Genomic DNA, 11,974 nt, shown 5'->3' with positions numbered 1-11,974 from the left:
CACACACACACACACACACACAGTCTCACACACACACACACACACACACTGTCTCACACACACACACACACACATATATATATATATATATACACGGGGAACCAGGTGTCCAGACACATGGATATACAGCCCCCTCTGGCCTACAGTTAATGAGGACGATGGTCAGCATGGTGACTATAAAGAAAGTCAGCGGCTCAATGGAGATCTTCACCAGGATGGCGGTGAGGAGGAAGAGGATAAAGATTGCGATGATGCTTCCACTGATGCGGAGTGTCTGTGGGATTCTGGAGACAGAAAGAGAGCCAGGGGTTACTCCATCAGTCTGATCGACTGTCTACCCCGCACAGATCCTGTCGCAGCGACCATGCCAGCTAATCACTCCCAGTGGTGCCGTCCAGGTTAACAGCTGACCAATCATTGCCTGAGATCATCTCATAAATCCCACCAGATAGATCCTCCGGCTGTTAAAGCTCAACAGTGCCTCTACTTCCTCAGGAGGTTAAAGAAATGTTGACTCACTGATTTTTAATTGAACAGCACAGAAAGCATTCTGTTCTGCATCAATGCAACTGCTCTACAAGGCAGAAAGTTGTGGACTCCACGGAAACCAGCCTCCCTTCCATAGACTATGTCTATACTTCTTGTCGTCTTGCTAAACGTAATCAAAGACCCCACCCACCCTGCCGCATTGTCTCTTCTCCCCCCACCCCATCTGGTAGAAGATACAGAAGCCTGGAAGCATGCACCACCAAGCTCAAGGACAGCTTCTGACTTGCTGTTAAAGACTATTAAATAGTTCCCTCGTACAACAAAATGGACTTTTGACCTCACAATCCAACTTGCTGTGACCCTGAACCTTCTTATCTGCACACTCAGCAATTTCTCTTTCTCTAACAATTTATTATTGTTTTCTCTTGTACTGGCCCGATGCAGGATAAACCGTGACAAAATTATCAATATGGATGATGTGCAAAACAAAGTTTTACCACTGTAACTCAGTACACGTGATAATAATAACCCAGTTTACAAGTCATTGGTGTGGCCTCACCCGTATGCAGTTCCACTCACCCAACAACACGAGTGAGGTGATAAATCGTGACAGGGTGCAGAAATGATTCACCAGGATGTGACTGAGACAGAAACCGACGGGCTTTACTGTGCTGTACTATTCTATGTTCTATGTTCAGTTACAGTCAGAGATTGGATGGCCTGGGTCTGTTTCTCTGGAGATGGGAATCTGATGGGTGACCATATGCATTAGAGGGATGTTAAATCAGGAGGGGTATGGATAAAGGGGATGGTTAGTCTTTTCCCAGAGTAGGGGAGCAGGAGCCTAAACCCAGAGGATTTAAGTTGAAGCTGGGAGGTGAAAGATTAAAAGTGGACCTGGGGGACATTTCCCACACAGAGTTGGTGCATATATGGAATGAGCTGTAAAGGTGGTTACAATTACAACATCTGGACAGCTACAAGGCTTAGAGGAATATGGGCAATGGTCAGCAAATGGGACTAGCTTCAGATAGACATCTTGTTCAGCAAAGACATTGGGCTGGAGGACATTTTTTTAAAAACGTCTGTATTACACTAAGTCAGAGCAAGCCAGAGTATGGAATGAGATGTCAGGAGAAGTGGCAGATGCAAATTCAGTTCTAGCATTTAAGAGAAGTCTCTGGATGGGAGGTGTATGGTGGGCTATGGTCGAGGCGTGGGTCAATGGGACTAGGTAATATAGTTTGGCATGGATTAGATGGGCTGAAGGGCCTATTTCTGTGCCATGGTCGATGCCTCTGTGTTCTCTGGAAACTGGCATAAGCACTGGCCTGATGGGCCACAAAGCTGGTGACAGACATTAATCTATGTCCTCTGACTCCAAGAGCAGATAGCCCCTTTCATTGCAGTCTTACATTGAGTTCGGTATTCGGGGAACTTGCTTTCTTCTCTCTTAGACCAGGTCATTTCTACTGTACATCATTCACCTGTGATAGTGGCTTCAGATTCTCTGATCTCTGAGTATTCCAATGGTTCGACATTTCCTGTTTTAAACTGATCATGTTTTCTCTCTAACAGCCCTCGTTAGCTTGTTATTCATCTACAGTACAGCTTATTGCCACAACAACCAAAGTCGACTGCAGAACATCCACGTGCACCACTGACTCAGTTTTGACCTGCTTTGCCTTGCTCTGACTTTCAATTTAGTGATAACAGGTCTGATTCTGATGACGTCCACAGAAGACGTGGTGCTGTTACTCGGGCTCTCATTTACAGAGCACAGACTATAGGTCAGACTGAGAGTGGGATGGAGAACTAAAGGGGTGGGCAACTCGGAGTCAGGGTCACTCCTGCTGAATGGCTCTGCAAAGCCAACATCCAATCTGCATTTGGTTTCTCCAGTGTGCACCGCACTGTAAACAGCATATACAGTGCACTGGATTGTAAACGGTGCGAGTGAGTTGCTGCTAGTTTGGGTCCCTCGTTGGTGGGGAGGGAAGGGAGGGTAGGGCAGGCACTGCATTACCTGTGGTTGCAAGGTGAATGCTGAAAGAAGTAAGGTGGTTCGTGGGGACAGTAAAGCCATCACTGAACCCAGGAGAGGATATCCCTTTGAAATGTGGAAGGGTAGAGGGAGATGTGTCTGTTGTGGAATCTTAGCAGAGCTGGTGCAAATTAAGGAGGACTCTTTAAACCAGAAAGCCAAGAATTGGGGGAACTTGGTTCATTGGAGGAGGGTTTATGATAGTAACTGATGGCTGTGAAAGATCCTCTGAGAGACACATGAAGGGAAAGGTGAGGAATGGGGAGGAGAGAATGAGAAAACACTGCAGAAGTGTTGCATTTCACATACCCCACACAAGCTGAGGGAGGGAACTCAAGTTGGTCTGAAACAAGTCCCATTCCCACAAAGTGTTGGATGAAAATCTCGACTATTTGTCACCCAGGCAAATCTTCGTATGAACAAACCATCTAATCCTGCCCAGTCAATCCACCTGAACAGCCCAGCAAGGGTAGTGGATTAGCAGCCCCTGGACACCGGGATGGAGATTGGCCTGTAGCTCACCATGATTAGGTAACAGAGGCATTCTCTGCCAGGCCAGCTGGGAATTCTTGAAGTGAATTTGCATCATTGTCCCAGGTCTCAGACAGAGAAGCAGCACGAAGTGGCACAGGGGAAGTGCCAAGTGAGGAGGTGGTATCGAGTGTGGCAAGGATGGTATGACAGCTTCAACTTTCCATCTTCTTCTCAATTCTCTTCATCCGTAATCACCCCAAAGGTCCATGGAGCCTACATCTACCACATTTTGAATATCCAGTAAGTTCCTTCCAGCTTCTTCTACCTGTTCAACCCCAACCCTCTCCCACTGAAACTCTCCAGCAGACCACTCTTTCCTCAGCCACGACTGTACCAGAATTCCACGACCAGTCAGCATTGCCCTGCTCCCTGTTTCAGTCCTTCTCCACTACACTGACAGCAGACTGGTGACTCTTTGTGAACCTGAAGATCCCATGCCTTTCACTGACACTTTCCCACCACCTCTCACTTTCGTGGTCTATTTTGACTCTCCCCTTTTTTCTGGATCATCAAGGGACAGGCCAGCCATGACGCCCACAGATTCCACCCCCCCCCCACCTTGACTACTCAGCCTTGTGTAAGGCCTCCATTTCATTCGCCCAGTTCTCTGTCACATTCGTTCTGATGTCCAACACCTTCCACACAAGTGTGTGTTCCCTCCTCCTGAGGCATAACTTCCCACCTGAAACACCACCCTCCCCTTGGCTCCCACCCCTCTGTTCCTGGACAGAGCGACAGCATAATTCCTCTTCTTCTCCTTTGCATCACATTCAGCACATCATCCTTCACAATCCCACCAACTCCAAACAGACTGACCCCCTCCCGGCCCTCTTCTAGAACTTCAGGCACACTGCTCACTTTGTGACTCCCTGGTCTGCCCTTCCACCCCTCACCAACCACACCCCCTCTTGCAGCACTTCCACATGCAGGAGTGGGAAATCTAACCCTTCGCCTTTCACCTCATCCCTCCCCACTGTCCAGGAGCACCAACCGTCTTGTTCCAGGTGAGGCAGCAATTCAGTTACACGGCCAGTGAACTGACCTCAGTGTTACACTGTGCTCTCCTCAACGTTCCTGGACAGACTGGGAGATCCCCTTGCGGATCACTCGTCTTCATTCACGGTCACCCGGATCTGCCTGGTCGAGACCTCCCCCACCCTCCCTGCAGATGGATAAGCTTCTTTTGCCTCCTTCCCAGTTCTGCTGAAGGTCACGGAAAACTCCCCTTTCTCTATCCACACGTGTGGTCTGACGTGCCGAGTGTGTCCAGCATTTCTGTTTCTAGCATCGAAACACAGAGCGGTACTGTACCGCGTCAACTTAGGACCTTTAGCTCAGTCGGTCCACAGCAACCACGGTACCCGCACGGCTCGTCACAATTTCCTGCCCTCAGCGCAGATCCCTCCAAGTCACTCTCCTATGTGCACCTATCCAAGTCGTTCTGAAGTGATAGTCCTGTACCTGCCTCAGCCAATTCATACACTCACCACCCTCTGCATGAACAAAGCTGCCACTCAGGTTCTTTTTAAACCCCACCACCCCTCAACACCCAAAATATACGCCCCCGTTTTCCTTCGAAATTGCATCTGCAGTTTTATTTTGATTTTCACTGCCAGTTCAGTTTTATCCCCAATTCGAGTGCAGTGTCGGTATAGTGAGAGTCACTCATGCTATGAGAGCCGGGCAAGGGCCACCTCCCACAGAGAGCATCGAGCTATTGCCCCACAACACTCAATGGCATGACCAGAAACAAGGCCCAACATCAGCACCACAGGATTCAATATCAACAAGAACTAACACAGGCCACAGGCTGGATATCTGACTGTAACAGACTCGGCAAACACCACAAAGCCTTGATAGGAGGATGCGTAATTGGTAAATCGGTTTATTGCATGGTAAGTGATTAGTGACCTGCCTATTATAGTCACACGCACTGAAAAGCTTGGTTTTGAACGCCATGCAAAACCGATGAAACAACATCAAGGCAGCACAAAATAAACACTCAACACAATGCAGAATGTAGAGCTATGGTTACAAATAAAGACTGCGTGGAACGAGGAGGGAGATGATCCACCTCGAGCAAGTGAGGAGGGAGTGGTGTCTGTCAGAGTGAGAGAGGAGGAAGCTGGTGTCAGTCACTGAGGAGGGAGCTGGTGTCAGTGACTGAGGAGGGAGCTGGTGTCAGTGAGTGAGGAGGGAGCTGGTGTCAGTGAGCGAGTGCGGAGGGAGCTGGTGTCAGTGATTGAGTGAGGAGGGAGCTGGTGTCAGTGATTGAGTGAGGAGGGAGCTGGTGTCAGTGAGTGAGGAGGGAGCTGGTGTCAGTGAGCGAGTGAGGAGGGAGCTGGTGTCAGTGAGTGACGAGGGAGCTGGTGTCAGTGAGTGAGTGAGAGGAGCTGGTGTCAGTGAGTGAGTGAGGGAGCTGGTGTCAGTGAGTGAGTGAGGAGGGAGCTGGTGTCAGTGAGTGAGTGAGGAGGGAGCTGGTGTCAGTGAGTGAGTGAGGAGGGAGCTGGTGTCAGTGAGTGAGTGAGGACGGAGCTGGTGTCAGTGAGTGAGTGAGGAGGGAGCTGGTGTCAGTGAGTGAGTGAGGAGGGAGCTGGTGTCAGTGAGTGAGTGAGGAGGGAGCTGGTGTCAGTGAGTGAGTGAGGAGGGAGCTGGTGTCAGTGAGTGAGGAGGGAGCTGGTGTCAGTGAGCGAGTGAGGAGGGAGCTGGTGTCAGTGAGCGAGTGAGGAGGGAGCTGGTGTCAGTGAGTGAGTGAGGAGGGAGCTGGTGTCAGTGAGCGAGTGAGGAGGGAGCTGGTGTCAGTGAGCGAGTGAGGAGGGAGCTGGTGTCAGTGAGCGAGTGAGGAGGGAGCTGGTGTCAGTGAGCGAGTGAGGAGGGAGCTGGTGTCAGTGAGCGAGTGAGGAGGGAGCTGGTGTCAGTGAGCGAGTGAGGAGGGAGCCGGTGTCAGTGAGTGAGTGAGGAGGGAGCTGGTGTCAGTGAGTGAGGAGGGAGCTGGTGTCAGTGAGTGAGTGAGGAGGGAGCTGGTGTCAGTGAGTGAGTGAGGAGGGAGCTGGTGTCAGTGAGTGAGTGAGGAGGGAGCTGGTGTCAGTGAGCGAGTGAGGAGGGAGCTGGTGTCAGTGAGCGAGTGAGGAGGGAGCTGGTGTCAGTCAGTGAGTGAGGAGGGAGCTGGTGTCAGTGAGCGAGTGAGGAGGGAGCTGGTGTCAGTGAGTGAGTGAGGAGGGAGCTGGTGTCAGTGAGTGAGTGAGGAGGGAGCTGGTGTCAGTGAGTGAGGAGGGAGCTGGTGTCAGTGAGTGAGTGAGGAGGGAGCTGGTGTCAGTGAGCGAGTGAGGAGGGAGCTGGTGTCAGTGAGTGAGTGAGGAGGGAGCTGGTGTCAGTGAGTGAGTGAGGAGGGAGCTGGTGTCAGTGAGTGAGTGAGGAGGGAGCTGGTGTCAGTGAGTGAGTGAGGAGGGAGCTGGTGTCAGTGAGTGAGTGAGGAGGGAGCTGGTGTCAGTGAGTGAGTGAGGAGGGAGCTGGTGTCAGTGAGTGAGTGAGGAGGGAGCTGGTGTCAGTGAGTGAGGAGGGAGCTGGTGTCAGTCAGAGGGAGTGAGGAGGGAGCTGGTGTCAGTGAGCGAGTGAGGAGGGAGCTGGTGTCAGTGAGTGAGTGAGGAGGGAGCTGGTGTCAGTGAGTGAGTGAGGAGGGAGCTGGTGTCAGTGAGCGAGTGAGGAGGGAGCTGGTGTCAGTGAGTGAGTGAGGAGGGAGCTGGTGTCAGTGAGTGAGTGAGGAGGGAGCTGGTGTCAGTGAGCGAGTGAGGAGGGAGCTGGTGTCAGTGAGCGAGTGAGGAGGGAGCTGGTGTCAGTGAGTGAGTGAGGAGGGAGCTGGTGTCAGTGAGCGAGTGAGGAGGGAGCTGGTGTCAGTGAGTGAGGAGGGAGCTGGTGTCAGTGAGTGAGTGAGGAGGGAGCTGGTGTCAGTGAGTGAGTGAGGAGGGAGCTGGTGTCAGTGAGAGTGAGGAGGGAGCTGTGAGTGAGGAGGGAGCTGGTGTCAGTGAGTGAGTGAGGAGGGAGCTGGTGTCAGTGAGTGAGTGAGGAGGGAGCTGGTGTCAGTGTGAGTGAGGAGGGAGCTGGTGTCAGTGAGTGAGGAGGGAGCTGGTGTCAGTGAGTGAGGAGGGAGCTGGTGTCAGTGAGCTGAGTGAGGAGGGAGCTGGTGTCAGTGAGGAGTGAGGAGGGAGCTGGTGTCAGTGAGTGAGTGAGGAGGGAGCTGGTGTCAGTGAGCGAGTGAGGAGGGAGCTGGTGTCAGTGAGCGAGTGAGGAGGGAGCTGGTGTCAGTGAGTGAGTGAGGAGGGAGCTGGTGTCAGTGAGTGAGTGAGGAGGGAGCTGGTGTCAGTGAGAGAGTGAGGAGGGAGCTGGTGTCAGTGAGTCAGTGAGGAGGGAGCTGGTGTCAGTGAGTGAGGAGGGAGCTGGCGTCTATCAGAGTGACTGAGGAGGGAGCCGGTGTCAGTGAGCGAGTGAGGAGGGAGCCGGTGTCAGTGAGCGAGTGAGGAGGGAGCTGGTGTCAGTGAGAGAGTGAGGAGGGAGCTGGTGTCAGTGAGTGAGTGAGGAGGGAGCTGGTGTCAGTGAGCGAGTGAGGAGGGAGCTGGTGTCAGTGAGCGAGTGAGGAGGGAGCTGGTGTCAGTGAGCGAGTGAGGAGGGAGCTGGTGTCAGTGAGCGAGTGAGGAGGGAGCTGGTGTCAGTGAGTGAGTGAGGAGGGAGCTGGTGTCAGTGAGTGAGTGAGGAGGGAGCTGGTGTCAGTGAGTGAGTGAGGAGGGAGCTGGTGTCAGTGAGTGAGTGAGGAGGGAGCTGGTGTCAGTGAGTGAGTGAGGAGGGAGCTGGTGTCAGTGAGTGAGTGAGGAGGGAGCTGGTGTCAGTGAGTGAGTGAGGAGGGAGCTGGTGTCAGTGAGTGAGTGAGGAGGGAGCTGGTGTCAGTGAGTGAGTGAGGAGGGAGCTGGTGTCAGTGAGTGAGGAGGGAGCTGGTGTCAGTGAGTGAGTGAGGAGGGAGCTGGTGTCAGTGAGCGAGTGAGGAGGGAGCTGGTGTCAGTGAGCGAGTGAGGAGGGAGCTGGTGTCAGTGAGCGAGTGAGGAGGGAGCCGGTGTCAGTGAGCGAGTGAGGAGGGAGCTGGTGTCAGTGAGCGAGTGAGGAGGGAGCTGGTGTCAGTGAGCGAGTGAGGAGGGAGCTGGTGTCAGTGAGTGAGGAGGGAGCTGGTGTCAGTGAGTGAGTGAGGAGGGAGCTGGTGTCAGTGAGTGAGTGAGGAGGGAGCTGGTGTCAGTGAGTGAGTGAGTGAGGAGGGAGCTGGTGTCAGTGAGTGAGTGAGGAGGGAGCTGGTGTCAGTGAGCGAGTGAGGAGAGAGCTGGTGTCTGTCAGAGTGAGTGAGGAGGGAGCTAGTGTCAGTGAGTGAGTGAGGAGGGAGCTAGTGTCAGTGAGTGAGTGAGGAGGGAGCTGGTGTCAGTGAGTGAGTGAGGAGGGAGCTGATGTCAGTGAGTGAGTGAGGAGGGAGCTGGTGTCAGTGAGTGAGTGAGGAGGGAGCTGGTGTCTGTCAGAGTGAGTGAGGAGGGAGCTGGTGTCAGTGAGTGAGTGAGGAGGGAGCTGGTGTCAGTGAGTGAGTGAGGAGGGAGCTGGTGTCAGTGAGTGAGTGAGGAGGGAGCTGGTGTCAGTGAGTGAGTGAGGAGGGAGCTGGTGTCAGTGAGTGAGTGAGGAGGGAGCTGGTGTCAGTGAGTGAGTGAGGAGGGAGCTGGTGTCAGTGAGTGAGTGAGGAGGGAGCTGGTGTCTGTCAGAGTGAGTGAGGAGGGAGCTAGTGTCAGTGAGTGAGTGAGGAGGGAGCTGGTGTCAGTGAGTGAGTGAGGAGGGAGCTGGTGTCAGTGAGTGAGTGAGGAGGGAGCTGGTGTCAGTGAGTGAGTGAGGAGGGAGCTGGTGTCAGTGAGTGAGTGAGGAGGGAGCTGGTGTCAGTGAGTGAGTGAGGAGGGAGCTGGTGTCAGTGAGTGAGTGAGGAGGGAGCTGGTGTCAGTGAGCGAGTGAGGAGGGAGCTGGTGTCAGTGAGTGAGTGAGGAGGGAGCTGGTGTCAGTGAGTGAGTGAGGAGGGAGCTGGTGTCAGTGAGTGAGTGAGGAGGGAGCTGGTGTCAGTGAGTGAGGAGGGAGCTGGTGTCAGTGAGTGAGTGAGGAGGGAGCCGGTGTCAGTGAGCGAGTGAGGAGGGAGCTGGTGTCAGTGAGTGAGTGAGGAGGGAGCTGGTGTCAGTGAGTGAGTGAGGAGGGAGCTGGTGTCAGTGAGCGAGTGAGGAGGGAGCTGGTGTCAGTGAGTGAGTGAGGAGGGAGCTGGTGTCAGTGAGTGAGTGAGGAGGGAGCTGGTGTCAGTGAGTGAGTGAGGAGGGAGCTGGTGTCAGTGAGTGAGTGAGGAGGGAGCTGGTATCAATGAATGAGTGAGGAGGGAGCTACTGTCAGTGAGTGAGTGAGGAGGGAGCTGGTGTCTGTCAGAGTGAGTGAGGAGGGAGCTGGTGTCAGTGAGTGAGTGAGGAGGGAGCTGGTGTCAGTGAGTGAGTGAGGAGGGAGCTGGTGTCAGTGAGTGAGTGAGGAGGGAGCTGGTGTCAGTGAGTGAGTGAGGAGGGAGCTGGTGTCAGTGAGTGAGTGAGGAGGGAGCTGGTGTCAGTGAGTGAGTGAGGAGGGAGCTGGTGTCAGTGAGTGAGTGAGGAGGGAGCTGGTGTCAGTGAGCGAGTGAGGAGGGAGCTGGTGTCAGTGAGTGAGTGAGGAGGGAGCTGGTGTCAGTGAGTGAGTGAGGAGGGAGCTGGTGTCAGTGAGTGAGGAGGGAGCTGGTGTCAGTGAGTGAGTGAGGAGGGAGCTGGTGTCAGTGAGTGAGGAGGGAGCTGGTGTCAGTGAGTGAGTGAGGAGGGAGCTGGTGTCAGTGAGCGAGTGAGGAGGGAGCTGGTGTCAGTGAGCGAGTGAGGAGGGAGCTGGTGTCAGTGAGCGAGTGAGGAGGGAGCTGGTGTCAGTGAGCGAGTGAGGAGGGAGCTGGTGTCAGTGAGCGAGTGAGGAGGGAGCTGGTGTCAGTGAGCGAGTGAGGAGGGAGCTGGTGTCAGTGAGTGAGGAGGGAGCTGGTGTCAGTGAGTGAGGAGGGAGCTGGTGTCAGTGAGTGAGTGAGGAGGGAGCTGGTGTCAGTGAGTTAGGAAGGAGCTGCTGTCAGTGAGTGAGTGAGGAGGGAGCTGGTGTCAGTGAGTTAGGAAGGAGCTGCTGTCAGTGAGTGAGTGAGGAGGGAGCTAGTGTCAGTGAGTGAGTGAGGAGGGAGCTGGTATCAGTGAGTGAGTGAGGAGGGAGCTGGTATCAATGAATGAGTGAGAAGGGAGCTGGTGTCAGTGAGCGAGTGAGGAGAGAGCTGGTGTCTGTCAGAGTGAGTGAGGAGGGAGCTAGTGTCAGTGAGTGAGTGAGGAGGGAGCTGGTGTCAGTGAGTGAGTGAGGAGGGAGCTGGTGTCAGTGAGTGAGTGAGGAGGGAGCTGGTATCAATGAATGAGTGAGGAGGGAGCTAGTGTCAGTGAGTGAGTGAGGAGGGAGCTGGTGTCAGTGAGTGAGTGAGGAGGGAGCTGGTGTCTGTCAGAGTGAGTGAGGAGGGAGCTAGTGTCAGTGAGTGAGTGAGGAGGGAGCTGGTGTCAGTGAGTGAGTGAGGAGGGAGCTGGTGTCAGTGAGTGAGTGAGGAGGGAGCTGGTGTCAGTGAGTGAGTGAGGAGGGAGCTGGTGTCAGTGAGTGAGTGAGGGGGGAGCTGGTGTCAGTGAGTGAGTGAGGACAGAGCTGGTGAGGAGGGAGCTGGTGTCAGTGAGCGAGTGAGGAGGGAGCTGGTGTCAGTGAGTGAGTGAGGAGGGAGCTGGTGTCAGTGAGTGAGTGAGGAGGGAGCTGGTGTCAGTGAGTGAGTGAGGAGGGAGCTGGTGTCAGTGAGTGAGGAGGGAGCTGGTGTCAGTAAGTGAGTGAGGAGGGAGCTGGTGTCAGTAAGTGAGGAGGGAGCTGGTGTCAGTGAGTGAGTGAGGAGGGAGCTGGTGTCAGTGAGCGAGTGAGGAGGGAGCTGGTGTCAGTGAGCGAGTGAGGAGGGAGCTGGTGTCAGTGAGCGAGTGAGGAGGGAGCTGGTGTCAGTGAGCGAGTGAGGAGGGAGCTGGTGTCAGTGAGCGAGTGAGGAGGGAGCTGGTGTCAGTGAGCGAGTGAGGAGGGAGCTGGTGTCAGTGAGTGAGGAGGGAGCTGGTGTCAGTGAGTGAGGAGGGAGCTGGTGTCAGTGAGTGAGTGAGGAGGGAGCTGGTGTCAGTGAGCGAGTGAGGAGGGAGCTGGTGTCAGTGAGCGAGTGAGGAGGGAGCTGGTGTCAGTGAGCGAGTGAGGAGGGAGCTGGTGTCAGTGAGTGAGTGGGGAGGGAGCTGGTGTCAGTGAGTGAGTGGGGAGGGAGCTGGTGTCAGTGAGCGAGTGAGGAGGGAGCTGGTGTCAGTGAGCGAGTGAGGAGGGAGCTGGTGTCAGTGAGCGAGTGAGGAGGGAGCTGTTGTCTGTGAGTGAGGAGGGAGCTGGTGTCAGTGAGTGAGGAGGGAGCTGGTGTTAGTGAGTGAGTGAGGAGGGAGCTGGTATCAGTGAGTGAGTGAGGAGGGAGCTGGTATCAATGAATGAGTGAGGAGGGAGCTAGTGTCAGTGAGCGAGTGAGGAGGGAGCTGGTGTCAGTGAGCGAGTGAGGAGGGAGCTGGTGTCAGTGAGCGAGTGAGGAGGGAGCTGGTGTCAGTGAGCGAGTGAGGAGGGAGCTGGTGTCAGTGAGCGAGTGAGGAGGGAGCTGGTGTCAGTGAGTGAGGAGGGAGCTGGTGTCAGTGAGTGAGGAGGGAGCTGGTGTCAGTGAGTGAGTGAGGAGGGAGCTGGTGTCAGTGAGTGAGTGAGGAGGGAGCTGGTGTCAGTGAG

At 54.6% G+C, this 11,974-nt stretch overlaps 1 protein-coding gene across 8 annotated transcripts in view; it reads right to left on the bottom strand.

Annotated features, from left to right (window-relative positions):
• Window positions 1–11,974, bottom strand: part of LOC134342402 (equilibrative nucleoside transporter 1-like) — a 150,605-nt gene that overhangs the window by 38,350 nt on the left and 100,281 nt on the right. For 6 of the 8 annotated variants that reach the window (XM_063040483.1, XM_063040486.1, XM_063040482.1 and 3 more), the window contains one exon: window positions 94–284. In XM_063040483.1, the coding sequence (XP_062896553.1) occupies window positions 94–284 (191 nt within the window). The remainder of the gene's footprint in view (window positions 1–93; window positions 285–11,974) is intronic. The other 2 variants (XM_063040488.1, XM_063040487.1) reach the window with 2 other exon arrangements.

Source organism: Mobula hypostoma, chromosome 2, assembly GCF_963921235.1.
Source record: "Mobula hypostoma chromosome 2, sMobHyp1.1, whole genome shotgun sequence".
NCBI classification, from domain to species: Eukaryota; Metazoa; Chordata; class Chondrichthyes; order Myliobatiformes; family Myliobatidae; genus Mobula; species Mobula hypostoma.
Note: the sequence above shows the minus strand (reverse complement) of the source record. Positions and strands in the feature narration are given on the sequence as shown.